Consider the following 25,987-nt stretch of genomic DNA (forward strand, 5'->3'; position numbering starts at 1 on the left):
AAATTAACTTTTCATGCCCCAACAATTTCAAGATAGTGTGTAAAAATTAGCATAGGCTGCTTTATTACCTATATAAATCAATCCAAACTACAAAAAATATATGTTTATGTGATGACGATTACCTAACACTTATAATAACTGATGTGACAAAGTAAACATGTCTTGCCCCTATTTTGAAGATCTATAACTCTATTAGAATTCAATATTTTTTCAGAAACGATTGGAAGAATATTGTCCAGAACATAAAACTCAATTTTTAAAATTTAGATTAATTTGTCAAAGACATTGAAAATGTGACAAAATTAACTTTCCCTGCCCCAACAGTATCAAGATAGTGTGTTAAAATTGGCATAGGATTTATTACAGGTATATTAAAGTATTAATCGATCCAAACTACGAAAAATATCTTTTAATCTGATGACGATTACCTAACTATTATAATAACTGATGTGACAAAGTAAATATGTCTTGCCCCTATTTTGAAGAACTATACCTCTATTAGAATACTATGTAACTTTATCATCAACAAAATTTCGATAAACTAGTTATTTTGCCAGCAAGGAGCTAACAGAGTTATAATAATTTTGTGTGACGAAATTACCCTATTTTTGACCATGTAGCGGTAGTTTAATTGTGACACTGTTAACATATTACCACCTGATAATGATTTATGTGACTGGTGCATGGTACTAGCAGTGTTGTTTGATCCATAGTACGTATAATATAAGGGGTTTGCGCTGGTATATCATTATTTGTTCAATTTCACACATGTTCAGATATTATCAAGATTATGTGACAAAGTAAGCTTGGTTGTGCCTTCTGTGTTTTAATTCCTTACGACTATATGATATAATAACAATTCCCAGCACTTCCAGGCCATCAAATAAACTTACACTACTCAGCATTGCTTATCAGGGTGCCCTAAACATTCATCACATATTTTCTTTAATGTGTGACAGAGTAAACCTGAATGCACCATCTAACGAAAAAAGTCGTCAAATATGTAGGTAATGGTCATATGTACCCATCCAATCAACTGGACACTCAAAAATTTGGTCAAAAACGGCAGCAAGGGGTCCATATTTACTCCGTCACATGTTTATAGTGTGACAATGTAACCATTTCTGTGCCGGCCGTATTTAAGCGATATCTTATCACCTGATTAGGATATCGTTATGTGACAAAGTTAGCCTAGAGGATGAGACGATTATCCTAACCATCAAGGGTTTAAGTAATTTCATAGTGTGACAAAGTCAACTACACTGTGTCTTTTAATAGGGTCACTTATATTTACCAATATCCTCAAACTCAAATGAACGTGTCCATATATAATATATTAATTAAAAGGTCACGAAGCACGCTCCCAATAAATCGCTCTCCCAAATTTGAAAAAAATCTTGTGAAAAGGCCCTGAGAGTGTGTAATATAATTCGGTCTATTTTTGAACGCTGATTCCGAATCACCCCCCATCACGTAGGGTAAAAATGCTTCCCTAGAGACTAGAGAGTTATGGGCAATAAACTATTTTGGTCACGTGACAGGCTAGTAAAACACGAATTCGACTACTTAGGGCTCGGGTTAGGATTAGGGTTATAGTTAGGGTTATACTTATGGATAGCTTCGGGGTTATGGTTAGGTTTGGGATTAGAGTTTATATAAAACCGTTTTGTTCGGCTGCAAAACCGTAAAAACCAAAGTCACGTGATAATTTTTGGGCGAGCGAATTAGTAAGAGCCCACGAAGCACCTACATGAAACGTAATAGAGTTACAAATCACAACATTCAACAAACAATTGCGACTCACGAGACCTAACAGAAATTACGACTATTGTTTAAGATAAAGAAGGAATGAAAGGAACATTCAACATTGAATTAAGGGAATATACCATCATGTGATGTACAAAACGAGTAATAACATTGGAAATATTCCAGCAAATAGAACAAGGAAAGTTGATATAAAACAACCATCGACCGACTCTTCACAAAACTTATAAATATGACGAATTTATGCATGAGGTGATGAACATCTAAACTTCTATAGCTCAAATGTAATGTAGGAAGATCACATTATGTCATTATGCGTATGGGTATTAATATGTAATTTGATGCGATATTTTTACCCCTGACCTCCAGGAAAATTTTGACTTTTGAGTTTTGAGTTGAGATCACCCTGTAAGTGTAAATTTCATTATCATTAAATGCAACCTTGGTCTCTATAGTTATAGGTAGGAGTAAGAACTAAGAACGTTGCCGAGGGGACAAAATCGTGACTTAATTTACGCAGTTTGGCGACATGGTGTCTCACGAATCATGTCGGAGAAACTGACGGACAGTAATACTGACAAAGTTCAAACCATAGCATTGAAATAATGTGACTATGACAGACATTGTCAGTGTTACTTACGGACATAAAAACTCTGCGAAAAATAAGAGCTGAAAGAGAAAGCAAAGGAAGAAAATTTTTATCTGGACATCAGCTGGTCGGCTGATAACAGACGGTAACTTCATTTAATCAGCTTACCTCACCCGAGAGCAGCAAGGTTTTCATGTAAATATATTGGTTGCCACATCGTTTTGCTTGCCATGTGACACAGAACAGCCACTTGCAGTTCCTGAATATCCACCATGTGATTGTAAAGCTCAAGTTATCTGCCAAACGTCGGAATTTCTTATCAATGAAATTAGATCCACAAGTTAGGGATGAGGAAACCTTGGCGTCAGTTTTATATTACAGGACAGATGCTGTGCACTGGCACATGACATAATGTATTATCAATTATGGAATATTATAAAGCGACTGAATGACAAATAGTTGAATATGGAATATAGTTGAACTGGATTCATATTCAGAATTGAAAATTGAAAGGTCTGATCGGCCATTTATTTGTTATTGTTTGCACACATAGTCATAACATAGTCCCCACACATAGTATTATTTCCTTGTTTTACTGACTACTTCAATGAAGATCGTACATAGTTGATCTGTCGATTGTTCATTAACTTTAATGTTTAAGACGAGAGCAAAAATAGGGAAATAAAAAGGAAATAAAAAGGAAAAAAAGAAATAAAAGGATAAGAGGTGCGACTGTTTTAATTTTTGTTCAAAAGCTCAACTTCCTTATAGTATATCACGTGATCAAGAGCGCTCCTACTAAATCGCTTGCCCAAATTATAAGAAAATTCTTTTGAAAAGGCCCTTTGGTTGTGAAATTGATCAGGATCGGTGTATTTTTGGACGCTGATTCCGAATCACCCCCCATGACGTACGGTAAAAATGCTTCCCTGTAGAGTTATGGGCAAAAAACCGTTTTGGTCACGTGACAGGCTAGTATAGTAAAACACGAATTCGATTGTTTAGGGCTCGGGTTAGGGTTAGGGTTGTGGTAAGGGTTATGGATAGCTTCGGGGTTATGGTTAGGGCCGTTAGGGTTGGGATTTGGGTTTTGTAAAACCGTTTTGTATGGCTGCAAAACCATAAAAACCGAAGTCACGTGAAATTTTTGTAATTTTTTTAAAATTAGTAAGAGCCGATCAAGACAGTTTTTTGCCAATATCTCGCGGCTCGCCAAGGGAGCAATTTAACTTTATGTCATAGGGAGTGATTCGGAATCAACGGCCTAAAATACATTGATTCAGGTTGGTTTCAAGTTTCAACTGTCGGGAGCCCTTTTAGAAAAATCTCGAAGATAGAGTGTAAAATGATTTATAGCACGTTTGCAATCTTTGTGCATTGTTGGACTGTGTGAAAAGTTATACAATATTACAAAACCAAAAGCGCAAAATAACCTATGACTTTTTTAAAACCTTAACTTCCCAAGCCTATACTTGATACTTATAGGAGATAACGATAAATTAGCTTAGTTTAAAAGAAGGCGTCACAAGACACAAAGATTCCCTGCATATTGGTACTCATAGTCATATCAGTAAATAACGTAACCACCATGTTTGTAGCGCGATGCCTTACTGTGCCGCGCCGCGCACTCAATAACAAATAAGGCTTCTCACAGCGACATGCTGGCTAGATCGGCGAAATGCGCTACTGTCAACTGTGCCGCGCCGAGCTGCCATGAATTGACATCGTCAATTAACCACCATGTCCTTTGGCCTTTGCGAGGTCGTTTGACACGTTTTATTCGACGTGCAAACTCAAAGCGAAAAGGGGTATTCAACATCAAACATGTAGCAATAAGTCGCAAATTGTTCATTATTACATATTAATATTAATGGACTAGAGCTAGCCCGGCGCGCGCTATAACGAATTCGTATCACTTGCCTCGGGCTAACATTTCGAGAAGAAAGCGGCGCGCGGTATGTGGTATAGTACTTCGAAGAAATTTAGACGAGTAACATCCGTCAAGAGATCATATCGTGCACATATTACATAATTACTAAACATAAAATAAAAATATATACAATATATATATATATATTACCTGGCACACCAGTCCCAATGCGCGGCGCTCTTTCCGAGCTTCTGAGACTGAGAGGAGCGAGCAATAGACTAGCAAGCTAGGTATAGTGTATAGTAATACTAATATAATTTGATAGTATAAGGGAGTAGTGTTTAATTCTAAATGATTCATACATTGCGCTAGCGTAATTTAACACAATCATCAATGACAATACTAATGTAATATCTAAACCTTATCGGTCATACTCATAATTATCACGGACTTTATTTTCAGATCACGCTAGTGAATACATTAGCGTGAATAATTAAGCCCATGAAAATTATGTCTGTGGCTTTATTATTATTAAAGGTCCGTGAATAATAAAGTCTGGTAATTATTTCCATTAATAATTTAGTTTGTAGGTTTATAACCTACCAGGACGCGCGCCGAGTTGGACTCTTTGACGGTCCTGGAATATTTGGAACAAATATTTTACGAGTATCACCTAATCACCCGTTAAATTTTAGTGTGTGTCTTACATATGCGTAGATATGTGTGTATGGTGTAGCCGATTACAATATTTGATATTAGTATACTACTACTAGTATAGGACAAATATAATAAGTCCACATATTAGGCTTTCCTGTTCACAAACAGATTGTCATTGAATATATGGCGGAATTGGGAATGATAGCAGACAGACTGAGCGCCGCTCAGTAAAATTAATGGTTAGTTTGACTACTATACGGCCGACCCATCTCAGGGAAAGAGTGGGATAATGATTAATCACTCTACACTCGACTGTCACGTGACTTTTTTAACTCATTCTCTAGCTGGTTCTGAACGACTTTTCGAAACCCTAACCCTCTAATCTGATCCCAACCCAAACCCTAACCCAATCCTTAACAAAAACATATGCTGAAACCCTAACCCTAACGAGAAATTAGACTAACTTCCTTATACGGTCATATCACGTGATCGATACAGTTTTTCGCCAATATCTCGTCAGGAGAGCATTTTAACCCTATGTCATGGGGGGTGATTCGGAATCAGCGTCCGAAAATACATCTATTGAAGTTGGTTACAACCATCTGGGGCCCTTTTAGAACAATCTCGAAGATCGACTGTAGAGTGATTTAGCACGCTCGGAAAGAGTGACTCAACTCTCCCAAAAAGGGCAGGTATGAGGAGCTGGACATCTCCCTCATTCCATATTCCATTAACGGGTGACACTCGTAGACTGAAATATTTGTTCCAAATTATATATCCCAAGCACCAAGACCGTCCACGAATCCGACTCGGTGCGCGTCTCGGTACTGGTAGGTTTTGGTGCACCGGGTCAGTCAATGGACACGTGTGAAGACTAAAAACTAAATGAAACACTGCCATTCGGTTTCTTTATAAAAGACTACATAGCATTAACAAGCATACACAAGCGATAAAAATGAGTCAATATTCAAAAATAATAACATCCGTTGATATACATTTATTGGCATTGGCAGCCGAGTTAACGGTTAACTTATATCCATCAACAATCAAAATCAATCACATTCGATTTAAAAATTGAAATCCGTTTAGTCAAAATCAATATTTTAAGTACATATCAACACACTAAGACTAAGAACTATTTTACATATAAATGAGAATTCGTATTGAAATTACACCAAAAAATAATAGTATTTATGTAACTATTAGTATTAAAGGTTGTATATATTAACGAATCCGTGAATAATACAACCACACGTTAACTTAGAGTCAATGTTTGCGTGAGTGTTATTAGATTGTTAATGAGAATGACAGCATTGTGATTTGTGGGTATTAATGACGTGATTTTTTCTGTTAAGGCTAAGAGAACTATATTATTATCATCTTCAAAAATGTAAAATCAAACCAGGAAAAAGTTAACAGTTTAAAATATTTAGTTATAAAAGAAATATTATCGACGGAATTTATATCAATCTGTTAACAGCTAAACAGTGTTCATTACAGTTTTATTGTTCAAAATGTAGAGGTCAATCGCAAGCAACATTGTTTAACATCAAAATTGAACATTTGACGATCATTTGAATGAAATGAGCACTATACTACTTTTATCAAAAACAACCTCGACCTACATCACCAAAATGTAGATACTAATACTACAACAATCCACCGGCTTGATAAATCCGATTACAAGACATAATGTGTTCAACAGGGGGTTCCTCCAGAACCACCGCGAACATTCCATCAGGATAGTCGCCCTGTTCAGTAAGGGGCGTATCTGAGAGGAAGTGAGAAGCTTCAGAGAACCTGCCCATCCCACACACGCACACAAATACCCCTGCTTGGTAGTTGGAGTTGTACAGGTCGTGTCTGTTGTCGATATGCCGGACTGGACTGTTGAATGACATGGAGTGGATCAGTTGCCGGGGTTCCGAGCTCCTGGCCGGTTCGGGGCAACTTTTCCGGGTCAGCTCAGTTTCTATAGTCGAGACTGCCTCTCCTAAGAGATTGTCTTTAGGCATATACGGTAAAATAGTCTGAATTTCACGAACACACGGTCGGATGTAAGTAAGGAAACTGTGTTTCTTCCTGGTGGAGAAAAGTAAGACTGCTCCGTGGTTGGTGCCGACCCAGAGTACCTCCTTGGTAGCAGCCAGACATGTGCATTTTATGTCCCTACAGTCTACAGACAGCTGGATCTGATCGCTTCTCAAATCTATCCCGAACTTAGATGCTCTCTCTTTCTTGAGGTTAAACATCTGGATATAGGTTGAATTTACCGTGGTAGAAAAAACTTTGTCTCTAGAGATCACAGCACAGACGTCCTCATCTAAACCTTGTGTGAATGTGTAACGCTTTATCGATTTGAAATCAGAGGAGACTACAAAAAGCTCAAATCTTGTCATGATGATAAGTTCAACTACAGCTAACTCGTCGACTTTGGACATATTCATTAGCCGCTTAATACCAGTCGCGTTCTGCTCAGTACTCTCCGTACAGCCTAAATTCCGAGATCTATTTTCTAGGATCTTAACAACTTCATCATTGGTGGGGAGCTTGAACTGTTTGTCGACCTCCTGGAGCTCGTACAGTATAGTCCGTGTTACAAACCCATGACAGTGTCCTACAAATATGAAGTCGTCGGTGGAAGCGAGACAGTTCTGAACGTGCTGGTGGCCGCTCCCAAAACTCAGACACTCGGACATGCTTTCTAACTCAGGCTCTTCTTCGTTACAGAATCGGAAGAGTTTTGTGGAATGTTTGGAGGTAGCTAACACTACGATTTTATCTCTATACTCCACTATGTCTCTTATGAGAGTGCATCCTAGTTCCAGATCTCCATCATGAAGCATCGCTACATCCAGGGTGCTCCCTTTCATCAGCATGATTTTGCATGTTTTATCTTCAGAAGATCCTACCCATATCGTTTGTGTAAGCTGACTGTAAACAGTGCACGTGGCTCGTGCACTGATGGCATTCGGTGGCATCGTGTGACCCAAGAACATTTGGTAGCCAATGTGACTCAGCATTTTGCCGACATCTTTCATCTTAGGGCGCTTCAGAGGATCTTGAGCCCAACATTCTTCCATCAATTTCTTCAAGTTTCGCATTCCAAACCTTGTCATTCTGATAGACTTATAGCCCGCAGGTCTGATATTAGCAACGACACTCTTATTGATATCAAACCTGTGCATACCAGTATATGCCTTCTTCCGACAAATCCCCTCGTAAAGTAGAAAAGCAAAAGAGTAAACATCTACAGCCTCAGTGTACTCCTCCAGTCCATGATAGACAAGCATCTCCGGAGCTTGGAATCCGGGGGTACCGTGAAACCCCTTCACTCCACCACTGCCTACCGTTCCTGCTATCCCATAGTCGGATAACTTAACGTTGGGGGTGACGCCCACTTCCATGGAGAATACCAAGATGTTGGCAGGTTTGATGTCTCTGTAAATTACGGTGTGCTTGTGAAGGTAGGCTAGAGCGCATGCTGTTTGGTGAACTGCCTTGTACAGGAAGAGTCTTGGAAGGGAGTTTTGGCTGCTCAGTTGATGTTCCAGATCATGACAGGGAGCGAATTCAATGACAAGGCACTGCGTAGGTCTCAGACTCACAGCAAGCATCTTGACAATGCAAACATTGTCCATTTTCTTGAGGATGTTAACCTCACGACGCAGTTCCAGGTATGGAGCTTCTGGTTTCATGGGGAAGCTGTTGAAGGTCTTAACGGCTACAGGCTGTCCTCTCAACATCCCGCGGTACACACTTCCAAAAGCTCCCCCACCAAGCCGGGTCTCAGCTGTCTCTTTGTACTCGATTTCCCCGTAGTTGTGTAGTGAGTCCCTCTCAAGATCTGACAGATAGATATCTGGGATCAGATTAGCTAGCTTAACCAAGGAGTCAGGGTGGTTGGGACACTCGATAACGTCACCATCAGCCAGGACTTGCAAACACTCGTCATAAGTGAAAATGTGGGAGTGGCATTCCGAACAGGGGATCTTTTGTAGCACTTGATTTTCACAAAAACCAGAAGTCAGCCCAGGATACCAATCCTCGACTAACATGCTGATAGTGTCGATAATGTGACAGAGAGCACGGCGACCCATGTAGCCCCGGGACACAACAAAGTTGATCCCTTCCCGGTCTTCCTCGTCAAGAGGCAGAATAAAGAGATGGAGGTTAGGGGTGGGAGAAGGATAGTCCTCGTCTCCAAATCTTCAGATAGTGATCAGTCAGGAGCTCGTATCTTGCGGGGTTCTCTTCAAGTTTTAACTCTTCTTTATCGTTGTTTAGACCGTTTACATCTGAAAATGAACAATTAAGAACTCTTTAGTTTATCTAAAGATCTCTGTACTGCATCATTTGTTAAAAATTTAAAAGCAGCAATATTTAGAATATTCTGGGACGGAATGAGCGTGTATTTTTGATTGAATTTACCATCATCGATCAGAATATCATCCATATCGAGAGAAAGTTCCATAAGGTTTCGAGCAGCCTCTACTTTTGAGAAAATATCATGATCAGGAACTGGAGTCATATCTTGAAGGGTAGGAGCAAGATCAGAGCTATATTCCACTTCCAGTCTGCAGTCCTGATCGGACGTTCCTGAGGTGCCACTGGTCTGGGACCCGAAACTGTACTCTGAGGAATTAGTAATAGTAGTATGTACTACAATAATAAGTCACACGATTCTAATCGAGACGCATTATGAGAATTGTTTTACAAAAATTTAACATGGCAACCTCAACTTCTTTTGGAAAATTTAAATACTCTATTATCGAAGAAAATTAGTCGAACAGTCATTGAGTTAGTTTTTGATTCATTAAATACGTTACCTGAGAATCTATCAGAGGAAATGGTAGTGTGACGAGAACTTTGACTCATAGCATTGCTTCTCTTTCTAGTGAGGGCAGCTTTACCCACTCCGTCTGACTCTGTGATTAATACAAGTTTTGAAAAAATAATTACAAGTTTTGGATTTAATAGACCATGTACACTGTTATGTATACCTTATCGGACCTTATTTGGACGGACATTACTTGAACGCTGGAGGCCCTAGCGTTCATCTTAATGTCCGTTCAAATAAAGTCCGTTCAATTTTTGTCCGTCCAAGTTAAAGTCCGTTGAAATTTTTTCAAAATTTTTTCCATTTCGAACTTTTTGTCCAGAATATGACAACTTTGAGAACTTTATTGTGCCGTAAGTTAACGACGGAAAGGTTCTCCTTGGTCCCCCGGAGGCACAGAAAACTCTACTACTACTACTACTACTAGTATATGATGTTTTCAAGGGTCACTTGGCGGAAAAAAGTCAACAAAATTATGGCACTCAACAACATAGTTCATGAACTAGTCCCCGCCAACATGGCAAACATGTTCCAGCCTCTAAATTATACGGTAAATCGTGTTGCCAAGGACATTGTCCGACGTTGTTATAGTTCATATTACTCGGGGGGCGGTAATGAAACAGTGCTAGGAAAGCTCCACGTGATGTTAAGGTTAACCTAAAGTTGTCTAAGATAAAACCACTTCACGCCGAATGGCTTTTAAAAGTTAACACTGAAATGCAGGACCGGGGTAGTTTGATAAAAAAAGGTTTCCATAAAGCTAGAAATCACTGATACTTTAAGCATGGACTATTTCATGCACGAAAACCCATTTGATGAAGATGATATGTGATATTAGACACTGACCATGTACACATATTTTAACATTTTACTGCTTAATGACTACTTTTCTTACTTACTGTATAAAAAATGGATTTAAAAATAATTTGCTGAAATTTAAAAAACGTCAAAAAAATTGGAAAAAAATTCGGATTTTTGATTGTTTTGAATGCCTTCGAGCGTTCATATTAATGTCCGTTCATAATTATGTCCGTTCATGTAATGTCCGTCCAAATAAGGTCCGATAAGGTAAAACATAAAATTGCATTTCCTACTATAAGCGGGAATTCAGATTTTATACATTGTAGCACGAAAAAAAATCAACAAACTATCGCGATCTCAGATTTCTGTAAAATAACAAGGCGGTATACTAAATATATTTGATATTATAAATGAACAAAAGTTGAATTACCAAAAATGCTTTCTCCACTGAACTGACGCTCCCTGTCGAACTGAGGACTGCAAAGCTGAAACATTTTACTTTATAGCCATAAAAATAGTTATAATTATAGGAATAGGATGTATAACTTTCACCAGATAAAATTTTCATTTCAGTTCGATATTGTTAATTTTCATTTGAAAGAGATTTCTTAACAATTCTGATTTCAAACCTCATTAGAAACTGAGAGTATGTAGCTGAGAGTGGAGACAAGAATCCTAGGAATGAAGCCCGAGGGAAGATTCTTGAAGGAGATCTGTCTCTCGAAATACTCCAGATCGGATGGAATGGAGTAGGTCACGTCCTCCTCTTGTGGCAACAGTGACGGGATCAGGATCTGATCAGCATCTATCTTCAGCGCGATCTCAAACCTGCGAACGTTTTCAGTTTAGAACTGTACCGTTCTTTGCATGTTCGATTAATAAGGTTTGTTGAAATTCGTTAACTTATATAATTATATGAAATTATTGATAAGTTTGGGAGATTAATATTCATTTTATGAAAATTTCCAGAACCAACTTGAAAGCCACTCACCTATTTAAAATGCGAAGGTACTGCGGGAACATGGTTTCCGGGAACCGCTTATCCTTCAACATGTGTCTGATTTTGTGCTGCTTGAGAATCCCGCTCGTTATGTAGGGGTTTTTCTCACGTATCGTAACAATTTGGCCCATCATGCTGCACAGCCAGCAGGGATCCAGGAAGTACTGGTTTTGTAGCGACGGTTCCTGGTGTGACGGTTATAATTGGCTAGCCTCACACGTAAGAACTCATTAAGTTCCGGGAGAATTAGATTAGTTATCGGTGTTCGTTTCCACATTAAATTTAATTGTCTTCACTTTCACTGGCGAGAATTCGAATGACCTCATTAACAGCCTTCACAACCAAAATCAATGACGGATTCGTTCATTGAACGATACAAAATTATTGTAATATTTCCCTAATGAATTGGCCAAGGGGACTAATTTACTAATACATTACAGGAAATGATACGTATGGCAGAAGCCTCTCTATTGCCACGCTTCTTTGTTGAATCGTTAGTACAATCCATCAGTTAGTTAATTTATAATTTTGGGTTGTTTTGGGAACCAATGATCTCCGTTAATAATGGCCTTTTTCAGGGAAAATTGGGGGCATAATGTTGCACACTTTTGTAAATGGTTGTTTTTGACTGTATGACATAAACAATTTCTATTTTTTTGTATGATATAATATTCTGCCAGAAAACTTTAATTTCTCCGCCTAAACGTTTAGAACCGAATGACTAGTTTTCTATCATTATATACAAAGCCAGGAATCTAGACAGACACCACACAGTAACACTAATTCAGTATCTGCAGTAATTCCACTCTCAACATACAAACAAAATCAGCGGACCGCTCCAAATCCAATCTCATTTCCTGTACCCTCATCATTCTAGTTCTACATATTTTGACCAATAACAAATTCAAATTCCACAGCTGTCACTTGTAATTCCGCCTTGTACATTTCTACTCTCACTCATTTAAACACTATACCGTCACTCATTAGTCATTTCTTATTCCTCTTGTTTTGCCTCACCAGTTCCTTGCAGCACCTGTTACCTACCTTCACCTGTACTCCCATCTCTTTCCAGTCAATATGTTATATACTCCACTTCTTTTACTTGTTCCCACTCACGTACAACAGATAGACTATGAGTCGATGCTAGGATTCGATACTTGATACCTTTTCAATATATGTAATGAATTGATCACGTGATTTCGTATTTGCATAACGTGGGACCATACTATATTTATTACAAATTTTAATATGATAAAATGTTTTGCAGTATTTGAACATGACTTTCTAAACGCTTGTTTTATCTCATATTAAATAGTTACACCTGTTGAGTTGTTCAAATGTTTACAAGGGGATCAGTAATCAGTTTAAATTTGCAAGCTGTTCGTTTGAAGTAGTAACTAAAGAACTTTTCTCAGTCTACAAGTCAGTCAGAGGCAACGTGTAGTATAGGTGCGATGATATGTTGTAAATAGTGCGTTTCCGCACTCACAGCACTTATATGTTGTGTCTGTAGCCATTGGGTATCACATTGACAGGTCTAGACACCAAAGTGAATTTAAGGAAACATACCATTGATGTGCGAGACCTCTACAATCGACGCATGATTATCCTTCTCATCCACCATTCAATTTTATTATATCTTATTATATACCATTAATATTATATAATAATATGCCATTATATGATTATGTGCACCATTAAACAATATAATATTATATATTATATGTTAGTTTGATGCAGGAAATAAATTGGTCTATTAGAAAACATACAGAGAAATTATCGAATTGCTTCAATACCGATTTATCGCAGTTGTCCTATTGCAATAGTGAACAGTTCTACATATGTAATATGCCAAGTTGCCAACGCTGTAATTTCGCTTCGGAGCTTGTGCGTGCAGTCAAACCTTTATATTATACCGTGCCTCTCTATACTTGGTACCTTGATATACCGGGCCTCTTCTTTCCCCAAAACTATATTTTATTGAGCTCGTTATATGCACGAAGTGTGACTTATAATTATCATTGAAAGTAGCTATGGAAGCATGAAAACGATGTACCTCGAGGTGACCCGCTTGTCATAATTATCACAGCTCACAAAACGACACAATACGTGCATACAAGGCCCTAATCCAGTATACGAGACGCTTGACAGGTTATTTGGGAGACTACAGCTATTGAGGATTTGGATCATGTCTCTCTTTACCGGGTTTTTCTATACCGTGCACTTTTCGTTTCTCCCGAGAGGCCGGTATATTAAAACTCAATGAAACTACCGGACCACGCCCATATAGAGGTTTAGTGAATAGTGTAGGATCTGCTCTGTGTTCATTGTTCGCTGTAGTAATCGTCGTTTAGACCACTCTTTTACACTAGAGCAAGTTGTTTAGTTTCGTGGCACTCTTTAAGTGTGTAGTAAGAGATGTATCGCGCATGTACTTCTATGAGGACACTGTAAAACGGGCTTCGTACACAAGAATCATTTATTCGCAAAACTTTTTAAAATGTGCCGAATTTAAAGGTATGCCTTGAAAGTGGTAGCTAATTTACGTTTGATATTCGAAAGCCCAAAGGAAAAGATTTATATCATTGATCGATGGCTTGGTGTTATTTTTAAGTAACATCTACAGTTTCACTTTATACGCAGTCGACCTTGATAGACGTTTCATTCTTAGACCATGGCAATCCTTGAGTTGATCCTGATGGTATTAACGGCCAGTACGCTCCTCCTCAACACCTGGCTAATCTACAAACAGTTGAGATCCTCTGGAGCTGCCCCAGAGGACAAGAAGGATCACCACCACAGCTCTTTTACTTTGATGATGATATCTGACATTCTGCTGAGTTTACATGGGTGTATCGTTCAACCTCTAGGTTTGTGTTTCTACTCATTTGTGTTTCTACTCATGGTGTCCAGACTCCAGTCTCCAGCAGTCCACCGTCTCTACCTATGCTCCAAACAAACATAAATCCATGTAAATATATCCACGGTTTGCATCTATCCAAATTCCAACCACTCCAGGTCCAGTGTTTGGAGTCGAGAGCAAAGAGCTGTGCAGTGCTAACAGTTACCTGATCCTCTTCCTCAGCTCCCTCAACCTCCTCTCAGTACTTCCCATCACGATGGAGCGGCTCCTCGCTGTCTTCTTCCCCTTCATGTGAGTCCAATAGCACACAGTCTTACTCACCACAGTACAAAAATTCATTACACACTGTTAATTAAAGCAATAGACATTATCATTCACATATATTTCGTGCGGTGGACTTCCTTATGGTTTCACTGTCTAAATAGCTCCTCCTACATCTGACCAAACTTGAAAACTCCGCTCGCGCTGTCAGCATGAAAAGAGACATGTCTAGACTCTAGAGTCTCACACAAGTATATCACTAGATTAAAACTGCAAATATCCCAGGTACAACCAAACCAAACCCCGCACAAGAGTACTGGTATTTTCAGCGCTTGTTGCCCTCTTTCTCCCCTCCCTCTCCCTTCTCCTCCTCTACTACGAATCAGTAAGCTGTGACGTCACCGTGACAGAAACTCTGGATGTCACGTGTATTATATCCCCCTGGGTACACACCCACTCCCTGGTGCACCATATCCTGGTAAAGGGGCTCACTTTCCTTGCGCCGCTCCTTCTCAACGTGGTCGCCTACACCGCCATACTCCGGCTACTTCATCTCAGGGGCATGTGTAGATACAACATGAAGTGTACTAAGATATCAATCAGGGCCGGTGCTGTGTGTGTAGTTTCTATCATGACATGGATTCCTACTATTGTTGCTAGAAACTTCTTCAATACTAACAATGTGACTGTCATAAAGGCGACAGAATATGTGTTTTATTTCAACACTTTCTTTGATCCCATGATATACATTTTTGGGGAAAGGGTCCTTAACATGATACCTTGGTTAAATCCACCATCATCAGTTAAATTAAACTCGACTAGAAAATCAATTCAAGATTCAGCTAACGGGGGTGATAAGGAGGTGGAGTTATAAAACCTAATTTTTTGCAGTTCGGTTAGAATGGAACCGATTGCTGTATACAGTAACTTTTTGATTGAGAAATTAATAATTTCTCTATGTAAATGCAATAAGTTGATTGATTGCTGCTAATGCTATAATATTTAACTTGTCTCCGTACAGTATATATATACATTGTACTCTTAATCATTTATTTGGTTTCAATTTACCTTGAAGTGAAGGATAATCCCAAGGTTATGCATAAGATCAGTGACTGCGTTGAACTGATATTCGCTGTCGATGTCGTCACACGCCGGATTTTTCCGGATTATCTCCCACAATTCCTCCTCCTGAACCACGGTTCGGATCTTGTGTTCCCTTTCATATGTATTCTACCGGAAATAAGTACGGAGTAATGTTTTATAACTGTCTTGGTAACTCAACGAGGGAACGCAACTAATATTGTGAAAATATTGTTAATGCATCTAAAGTAAATTTTAAAACCAAACCTTAAGCTTATTGATTTCCTCTATGAGAGCAAGATAGCTATTAGGAACCAACTGACCGAGGACTAGTTTCTTTTTGTATCTCACTTTTTCTGCTTCCCTGTAAGTCAGATACAGTTATTAGTATGACTGTTTACTTTTGAGACGATTGCCACGGCCGGCCGTGTGAATTTTTCACAGAGAATCTTAATTGCCAAGAGCCAACTGAGCATTAAATTGACGAAAGAAATTTCGAAGCATTTATATTCCATATAGACCTATTTCTATTATCGAGCTTTCAAAAAGATGACAGAAAATGTTTGTAAACCTAGGACTAGACATGCTGCATGATTCCAAAGGAACAGATAGCTATGTCTTTGCATGATGTAAATTTAAACACATTCTGATTCACGTTTTAATACTTTCAACACTACTATATAACAAATAATTTGAGCATGAATAAGAAGTTGTTACTTTGAAACGTCGTTTATCCTAACAGTGCAATATCATTTGTCGCAAATCAGAATAATCAGAAACTATTTGGAAAACCCAAAAACTGTCTATTTAGAAAGTTGATTGACGCGGAAAATTTCCGAATGAAGAGAGAATTTGAACAGGTCATTCATAAAAACTCCCAAGTCATTTTTCAATATACATTAGAAAGGCAAGTTTACGAAAAGAATTTGGTTATAGTTGACAAAATTCAATTTATTCTGTATTTATCCCAAACACCATGATATATCCATTATCCAATCGACAAAATAAAAATACAATTCATCTCAAACTCTTTAGACACAGCACAAAGTAACTATTTTGTTGGAATAAGAATATTATTGATCTGAATTTATGGGATAAAATGGTACAATATTGATGCTTCATCGCTTTTTTGAAAAAAAATTCAACATAAAAAAGGATAAAACGAAATAAGATACAACTCTTCTAAAATAAAGTTATTTGTTCATTTGAGATAGAGTTTAATGCAAACTGTTTCGATCAGCTATCTAAACGGCTGTTTGGTTTAACGTTATCCGCGAAGTAGAGGGAGATTTGTTCGGCGAGCCTAACCCTTTCTCTCTCAGCCCCTTAACAAAACTCATAGTCCACCGTCTGAGTGCCTGAACTCTGAAGTAATACAGAACAGGGTCAGGGCAGCATTAACAACAACGGAGACAACTTCTGCGAGCACCCAACTGTAGAAGAACATGAATGTACTCATGTAAAATGGTCGAGGGTAAAGGCTCAAGAAAGATCCTATCATATAGACCGCGTTATTAGCAAAACAGGGCGCGTTACAAATTAGGAACAACCCTGTAAATAAAGCAAGGGTCACAGAGGCTTTTCTGTTTCTATCACTCATATGTGACACAGAGCTCTTGCGAGCAAGTTTGTTGACTGATATAGTAAAACTGATCAAAGTAACGATGGGGGGAATTCCTAAGCTCAGTGCAAAGAAAATCTGTTCAATCTTAGGGAAAGAACCACCAAGCTTAAAGAGGTAGTAGTAACAGTAAACAGTAAACTTGTCATAAGCGTAATCTATGTCAGTACCACCATGATGAACTATCAGACCACTCCAAATGAACATGATGAGATGTAGATCCCAGAAAAAGCAAGAAAGACATTCTTCCTCATTTGGTAAAACGGAAAAATTATTGCTATCGTCCGTGAAACACTCAACAACATCACCAAAAACATGGACATTCGAGCCAGAAAGTAGAAAACAACATTCCATCCCACGCAGAATATCTGATTATCAAGAATACCTGGCATTCTGTTGTTAAATAACGATATCATGACGGGAATTGAGATCAGAGATGTGAAGACGTCTAGTCCACAAATACAACTGTATACCAGACTAGCAAAGCCTCTTCGGCGGCTGTAGAAGAAAAGAGAGATCAAGTTTCCTGGGAGCCCGATCAGAAGACACAACATCAGAATTAGCGCTATGAGTACATCGTATCTTCTGTAAGCCTCGACTGATAAGAATCTTTCGACATCAGGGGTATATGTAGGAGAATCAGTAGAATTGACACTGTCCTGATCGTCCATTGTATTTCCAAGTTCTTTCATAATTCCCAATTTTCGGGATTCTTTCACATTAAGGCTTTGAAGATAAATGAACGTTAAAACCAGAATTTGTTGTACTCAAGTAAATAAACAATTACTTTGACAACATTTTTAAACATTTTATGTTAAAAGGTAGAAAATTTTGAAAAATTCGTTTTCCTTGAAGACTGCAACGGTGCAAAAGGATATTTCAATAACTTCTTTATGTAGGTATAACTTGAATACAATTTTTCATGAAGTTGGATAATTTTGATGTGGTGTACAAAGAAGCTGTTGCAAGAGACGTATAGTGGTGGGGGGGGGGGGGGGGGGCTCATGTTTTTTGTCCGTTTTTGTCCGCCCTATTTTTTGTCCGTCTTGGACAAAAAACATGAGCGCCCCCAAAAAACATGAGCGCCCCCACCCCCCCCCCCCCCCCCCCCCCCAATAAGATAATATTGAATCAACATACCACGTTTCGTTGCATTACGAATATTATTCTGCATCTGACAAAGAAGATTCATTAATCGGGCTAATTACTCATCTTATTGTCTTGTGAGATCTAAGTTTCTTGAGGGTGTGTTTGTTGCAAGTACAGATACTTTCAAAGATGGATTAAAGAAAGCTGCTGGAGGTGGACCCACCCCATCGATTCCCATGCACATTTGTCTAAAAGTTAAGGATTAAATGGGCAATGAGGTTGCCCCTTCCCCCAACTGCTGTTTTGGTGGAAATGTTACATATCGTTCTCGCTAAGTATTAATCATAGATACAGTAATCCTGTTTAGGTACGAACAAAAACTTCAATGTTGATGTTGTTTTAAACGGTTTCTTCGAGATAATTGTAAAGTCTCAAAACGTTAAAACGGTTAAAACCTTTTAACTGACAAGACGTTTAAACCCAAAGCGATAACTGCATGCAAGGATCGACCAGGACCGCTTTTTTGACCGGGACCGGGACTGGAAAAAGGTGCCGAGACTGGGAATACGACCGGGACCGGGAATACGACCGGGACCGGGAATACTTTCAATATTCTTTGATCTTATAATGTATAATGGCGTTAGGTGCATTTTTTTAACAATATTTTATGTCAGCAAGTTGGTTGATCAGTGTACTGGATTTCTAGAATATTCTACATTTGATGCAGCGACTTGGAACCAGCGACTTGGAACCAACTGACCAACTCCTACGCAGTACTTCAGACGAGCCCAGATCTCCTAACAACTTGGTATGTAACGAGGTTACCATATATTTTAAGGACAAGCTGGAGCCCCAGAGACGTAATCACCTGGAGTTCTGGCGGAAAATCACACTCTGTACCCCATCTGAACCAGCTTGTCTGAATATATCTTTGACCAACTCCTTTTTCAGTCGCATGTGAAAGGTCTTTCAAGTTGGCGAAAAACATTGTAGGGGATAACAGACAAAAAAAATCGTTCATTTGTACAAACAAATGTTCGATAATTTAATAACTTTTTTAAAAAATCCGGTCAAAATTTGGCATTTTCTCGGTCGATTTTTGACCGGGACCGGGATTAAGCTGGGATCCCGGTCGAACCTTGACTGCATGTCAGCGAAGATATCTTAGTGTTAGTGTTATCTATAAAGATGTAAGAGATAAACTGTACATTGAAATGGCATTGCTGCTGTAACAAAACCCACTTAAGATAATTGGTTTTCAATACAAATTAAAAAGTAAGTGGTAACAGTTGACACAATTGAGTAAAGCTATTTAAGCGATCGTTTTTCTGCGAACAGTGTTTCTACGAAAGTTGTTTATGTTCATGTGATTGTTTAACTTTATCCGCGAAGAAGGGGGAGATTTGCTCGGCGAACCCAACCCTCTCTCTTTCGATCCCTTCAAACAACTCATAGTCCACCGTCTCAGTGCCTGAACTCTGAAGTAATACAGAACAGGGTTGAGGGCAGCATTAACAACAACGGAGACAACTTCTGCGAGCACCCAACTGTAGAAGAACATGAATGTACTCATGTAAAATGGTCGAGGGTAAAGGCTCAAGAAAGATCCTACCATGTAGACCGCGTTATTAGCAAAACAGGGCGCGTTACAAATTAGGAACAACCCTGTAAATAAAGCAAGGGTCACAGAAGCTTTTCTGTTCCTATCACTCATATGTGACACAGAGCTCTTGCGAGCAAGTTTGTTGACTGATATTGTAAAACTGATCAAAGTAACGATGGGGGGGATTCCTAAACTCAGAACGAATAGAATCTGTTCAATCTGAGGGAAGGAATTACCAACTTTAAAGTCGAGTTCGTAGTAACAGTACACGTTTACTTTGTCATAAGAGTAAAACATGTCGGAACCACCATGGTGGACTACCAGCCCACTCCAAATGAACATGATGAGAATGTAGATCCCAGAAGAAGCAACAAAGACATTCTTCCTCATTTGGTAAAACGGAAAAACTATTGCTATCGTCCGTGAAACACTCAACAACATCACCAAAAACATGGACATTCGAGCCAGAAAGTAGAAAACAACATTCCATCCCACGCAGAATATCTGATTATCAAGAATACCTGGCATTCTGTTGTTAAATAACGATATCATAACGGGGATCGAGATCAGACATATGAAGACGTCTAGTCCGCAGATAGAGCTGTAAACCAGACTGGCAAAGTCTCTTCTGCAGCTGTAAAAGAAAAGAGAGATCAAGTTTCCTGGGAGCCCTATCAAAAGACACAACATCAGAATAAGCGCTATGAGTACATCGTATCTTCTGTAAGCCTCGACTGATAAGAATTCTTCGACATCAGGGGTATATGTGGGAGAATCAGTAGAATTGACACCACCTTCACTCAACATAAAGTTTCCACTTTCTTCCATTATTTCCAGTTTTTGGGTTTCTTTCACACTAGGGCCTTGAAGATGAATCATTAAAAATAAACGTAAAAGCCATTAGTAAATAAATTTTAAAACAAATTAGCTTACAATACTAATAGTTAAAGGGTAGAAAGATTTGAAAATTCATTATGCTGTTAGAATACAACCGATATGTAATTGTAGTGCATCCAACAACGTCGTCGATTTGGGCAGCTAAGTTGATCCTTTACAGGTCTAGAAAGACAAAGGAAAAGTCGCAGACTTTAATTATTGGGGACCACTCAAGATAGACCACGCCCACTTCCATTTATGTAAACGTTTTAAAGAAAAATATGCCATAAAATGCTTGTGAGTTATGAGCCATCATAGCAACCGCAATCAGTCCCCTAGCGACATAGGTAAATATGGGTAATTTTATAGAATGAAGTTTAGACAAGCGGATAAAAAGTTGTTCAAAAAGGGACATCCTTGAAAGACTTTCGAAACACCCTGTATATACGCCCTAGCCCCTAGAACATATTACATAGCCTTTTCTTGAAGCTGGATATTTTTGATGCGGTGCATAATTGTACTTTATACATATTATAACAGAATTGTTGCGTTATAAGATGATATTGTCTTAATATTATTATATATAATTATCATAACATATTTTATCATTATGTCCGACATCAAAGAATTACTAATCGGGCATACTTGAGCTCATATTTACTTGTCAGCTGTGATACTATTACTTGATAGTTTCAAAGATGGCACGAATGACGAAGAAGACAGATGCTTCGAGGGAAAATCTGCATATCATGTTTATACTGAGGAGACATCCTATTGAGGCACGAACAAAAATGTCATGGTTTGTACGTTTTCTGCGATTCCAGCGAAATATTTAGATTGTCTCAAATGTTATATTATTAAGTCTCAGACAATGGAAAATTAAGACAACCGTCCTTGAGTGAAGAGTAAGCAGGCAAAACGATTAACTAAAGCAATTATAACCAATAATTGGTCAACTAGAAACAGGAATCTCGATTGAGAGTAGCAGCGCATGGAGCCTCGAGCCAATAATTGCTTGAGTTATGAAGTAAGTAATCAGGTTATATCAGGTACGCAGGTGACCGGGTCTAAATCGCCCAGCTTGCTTACGAATAACTAGATCACCAAACTTGTATATCTCCTCCTGCGCAGCAGATCCATATTTAACAGATCTATAATTGTCATGTCAAGTAGTCTTATGATTCATTAAGGCAGACACTCGGCCGACACACTAGCTAATACTCTCAGATGACGTTACATGTTCCACGCAATTATCTTTATAGCACATAACACACTGGGGAATGGGGATAGGCCTCCGGTTATGAGAGGGGTATAGGACACAAGGGCGGAAAAAAACAAGGGCGGAGGACAAGAGGGCGGTAGACAACAAGGGCGGTACTTTCCTAAAAGATCAGCTTAGCAGGACACCTTAAGAATAGTTTAAAGTGAAAGTGAAAGTGAAAGTTAAACTTCTCTTAGGAAGTACTCTCGGAAAGAGCCTCTCCTCGAGCATTTATAACGTAAGAGTAAGACAGTGAAGACGAAAGGTATGAAATGGAAGATTTGTCGAATTGTAGTGCTGTTTAAATGCTGTTATCTTGTAGCGCTGTTTATTGTATTGTTTGACGAACGATTATGTGATTAAAGGGAGAATGTTCCGATTAGGCATGGGATCACGGCTAGGATGTTGAGTTGGCAATTAACTCTTGCTTATTGTTGGACGATTATTCTGTGCTGTATAACTATAAGGGTGTTAGGAAGTTTGGGAAGTGCGGCAGATAAACAAGTGGGAAATAGAATAACCTTAACATCCGAGATGTAATCTATGTACGTGATACGAATTTATTACCAGAATAAACATCCGATCGTTCAAAGGTAGGACAATCTTAAATTCGTTAGACTGTTCTAATGCACCTGATAAGGAGTACAAATATCCATATCAAAAGTTTGAAATTGGTGAACTTAGCAATTTTTCAACAAGGGTAAAAACTTAATAGTAGTACCTTAAAACGAGTGTTAATTATATAAACAGAATTTTAGTGTCCAGCCAGATACTTTAAAAACTAAACCCTCTTGAATCACAGGCATCCTATAGTGAAGATATTAGTTATTAAACGGTGAAACTTTGATATTAATGGTATTGATGCAGGAGGCGAGGGAGTGTACACTGAATTACGTGTATTGGCAAGGGCATGATGTTGAGATATTGCGGGCAAGAACATACCACTTAAAGAACGCGTTACGACCGCTTGAAAAGTACAACCATTATTATTGTGGTTCGGAAACACTGATACTTGTGCAATAGGTAAAATACGGAAATCTATGATAATTACCACTCAAGGTTCATTAAATAAACATACCATTACAAAGATGAGTGCCTATTGAAACGGATAATCGGGATGATCATTATCTGTCTGATCTGAGAAGTCTGACAAAAGTGGTTTATTTAGGCGTTAAAGTTTTGATTTCCCCTCAGAGGATTTCAGTTTATAGGGAGTTTTTTCGGGGGATTTTATCATTTTTTGAAAATCCTACCACAAGCCAAAATTTCCCAAGTTATTTTTGCTCCAATAGCTGTTCAAAGTGTTCAAAAATGTCAGTGAAATCGAGCACACAATGAGAGAAGCGAATGCAAACAAAATCTAGAGAATTATTTCACAACAACGAAGTGATGATATCTCCAGAAAACCTTCATAAATTCATTTCACGATAAATTACTAGGTATGGGATTATATGAGGAAAGAGATGCTAAAAAGTAACACAATGAACTTTTGGAGCTCCTAACGTTCCCCTCAAAAGTGAGAACACTTCGTTTAGCATAAGTCGAGAAGTGTTCTATATTTAATGTGGGTATGTAAGTTATGAGGTAGAGATCTTAGTCTGTGATAGCCAAGTCTAAGGAACAAATAGAAGATACATGGTTGGTTTTGAGCCTTGAACCTGCGCCAGCGGTGCTGTGATGACGTCAGAGCTGGTGTTGTTGAATGGGGTTTAATGTAACCTGTAACAGGTCTTGATATAATGAGGCCAATTCCTTTATTAAGGATTCGTCTATACAGGGACTCAGGATGGGGTTAGTTAGATAGTTAGTTGGTTAGTTAGAGAGTTATTGTTATTTTGCCGTTATCTATGGAACCATTTAAAGTCACATTTATTATATTTGACAAACTCATTTCTGACTGTACTCAGTACTGAAAAAGTCATCTCTAAATTTTCATATGATATAAAAGGGCAATTTGGTAATCTAGCTAGGCACACTTGGGGCACAAAATTGAATTTCCTGGGACACACTTGCGGCAAAATGTTACTTGCGGCACACTTGGGGCACACTTGGGGCAGATACAGTTGGGGCACACTTGGGGCACAGTTGAGGCAAACAAATTACCTGAAGTACAGTTTAAGTAAACTAAACACACTTGGGGCACTTCCTGTTGTTCGACCTTCCGGGCCCAACACTGCCCCCCGGTCCTCAGCACAACCATCCACCTCTGGAGTTGGCCCTCCACCCCCTCCTCCCATCGTTCCTGCCGTCGCTCCACCGCCTCCAATCGTTCCTGCAGTCACGCCATCGCTTCCCACTGCCGCAGCTCCTCCACATCCACCAGTCACCACTCACCACCACACCGAGCTCGCTCAGTAATGAGGACCTTTTCCATCCTTGGTATCGTTCACGAATACGACAGAGTGATGGGACGAGTCAATGCTGGTTCATCGCTTGCCTCTGCTTTGGACGAGGAGTCTCTGTCGGTTTCCTTCTTCTCTCGCAAAAGAGTTGTAGCGGAGGCATCAAAGGTGGATATGGCGGCGCTGCAGCACGGAATACTGCAACTACGAAAAGTGACATTGAAGAATGTGTTCCCTATCGCATCTTCAATTTGTAACCGGAAATCAGCAGAGCTGAGAACTCTGCACGCTGCAGGAACGAAAAGACAGTATTAGATAAAATGTGGAATTTTATTAATGTATTAGTTGTTTAATGTATTGGTATTCAGGAATTAGGTTAATTTTAATTAAATTAAAAATTACGTATACGTTGTTACTTATTATTACACCAGAAGATTGTTTACCTTTTTGCCCCAAGTGTGCCCCAGCTGTTCCCCAACTGTATCTGCCCCAAGTGTGCCCCAAGTAACCTTGTGCCCCAAGTGTGTTTAGTTTACTTAAACTGTGCTTCAGGTCATTTTTTGCCTCAACTGTGCCCCAACTGTGCCCCAAGTGTGCCCCAAGTAACTTTTTGCCCCAAGTGTGCCCCAGGAAATTCAATTTTGTGCCCCAAGTGTGCCCCAAGTGTGCCTAGCTAGATTACCAAATTGCCTATAAAAGTATTTTTAAATTTTCAAACACGATCGACTGTTCTATTGGCTTTGTGCTTATAAAGGGACTGAAGGTTATGAATATTGAATACAAATGCAGATTGTCCAATGTCCCGCAGCTTGCTTCAATAGCCAAGAAGAACAAAAGGAAGCTGCTCCCGCACTGACAATGGGGGGGGGGGGGGGGGGGGGAGGAGCCAACCATATTGAAGTATATTGAAATGGGATATACTTTAAAATACTTTAATATACTTTAATATTCTTTAATACACTTAAATATACTTTAATATTCTTTAATATACTTTAATGTATTTTAATATACTTTAAGATAATTTGGTCGCTTAATTTCTTTAAAGGTCTATAATGTATAGATTAGATTTACCTTTCATGTAAAGTTAGTCTTGTTCAAAGATTTGATACTTGACCAATTTATGGGCCAAAATATATCAAATTTTGTGCATATTCCCAAATATGGGCATATGGTTTTTTGATTCATAATTTAGCCATTTTTGTCCAGTCTCGATGAAAATTCAAATAAAAGTTCAGGGGATCACTAGCTACAAGTAGAGCACCTTAAATCGGGGTTTTGGGCATTTTTAGGTGGTTCTGCATAATTGGGCCAAAAAGGGACCAGATATGGGCGCGGCTGCCCTGCACGATTGGGGAATTTTTGGTGGAATATTATATCTAGCTAGCTACAGACCACTTATTTTTTAGATTTTCTTAAAGAGAGGCTGGGCCTGGATGGCCGACGAGAGAATAGAAAGATTAACTAAGACAA

At 38.8% G+C, this 25,987-nt stretch overlaps 4 protein-coding genes across 6 annotated transcripts in view; 1 reads left to right on the forward strand and 3 right to left on the reverse strand.

The window, feature by feature from the left end:
- Window positions 1-25,987, reverse strand: part of LOC134812285 (uncharacterized) — a 59,171-nt gene that overhangs the window by 6,408 nt on the left and 26,776 nt on the right. The window lies entirely within an intron of this gene.
- LOC134812250 (leucine-rich repeat serine/threonine-protein kinase 1-like) lies at window positions 5,780-8,980 on the reverse strand. Its single transcript, XM_063819528.1, has one exon. The coding sequence runs from the start codon at window positions 8,978-8,980 to the stop codon at window positions 6,530-6,532; it is 2,451 nt and encodes an 816-aa protein (XP_063675598.1). The 3' UTR covers window positions 5,780-6,529.
- Window positions 5,780-25,987, reverse strand: part of LOC134812237 (leucine-rich repeat serine/threonine-protein kinase 2-like) — a 50,175-nt gene continuing 29,967 nt past the window's right edge. For both annotated transcript variants that reach the window (XM_063819516.1, XM_063819507.1), the window contains 8 exons: window positions 15,993-16,089; window positions 15,714-15,875; window positions 11,513-11,706; window positions 11,151-11,349; window positions 10,952-11,006; window positions 9,710-9,808; window positions 9,312-9,515; window positions 5,780-9,178 (listed from right to left, as the gene is read on the reverse strand). In XM_063819516.1, the coding sequence (XP_063675586.1) occupies window positions 9,054-9,178; window positions 9,312-9,515; window positions 9,710-9,808; window positions 10,952-11,006; window positions 11,151-11,349; window positions 11,513-11,706; window positions 15,714-15,875; window positions 15,993-16,089 (1,135 nt within the window). In that variant the 3' untranslated portion in view covers window positions 5,780-9,053. The remainder of the gene's footprint in view (window positions 9,179-9,311; window positions 9,516-9,709; window positions 9,809-10,951; window positions 11,007-11,150; window positions 11,350-11,512; window positions 11,707-15,713; window positions 15,876-15,992; window positions 16,090-25,987) is intronic.
- Window positions 16,394-25,987, forward strand: part of LOC134812265 (uncharacterized) — a 72,781-nt gene continuing 63,187 nt past the window's right edge. The window contains exon 1 of the mRNA XM_063819595.1: window positions 16,394-16,420. The gene's annotated coding sequence lies outside the window, so the exon portion shown is untranslated. The remainder of the gene's footprint in view (window positions 16,421-25,987) is intronic.

The sequence above is a fragment of the Bolinopsis microptera genome, chromosome 1, assembly GCF_026151205.1.
Source record: "Bolinopsis microptera isolate Bmic1 chromosome 1, MBARI_Bmic_1.0, whole genome shotgun sequence".
Taxonomy (NCBI): domain Eukaryota; kingdom Metazoa; phylum Ctenophora; class Tentaculata; order Lobata; family Bolinopsidae; genus Bolinopsis; species Bolinopsis microptera.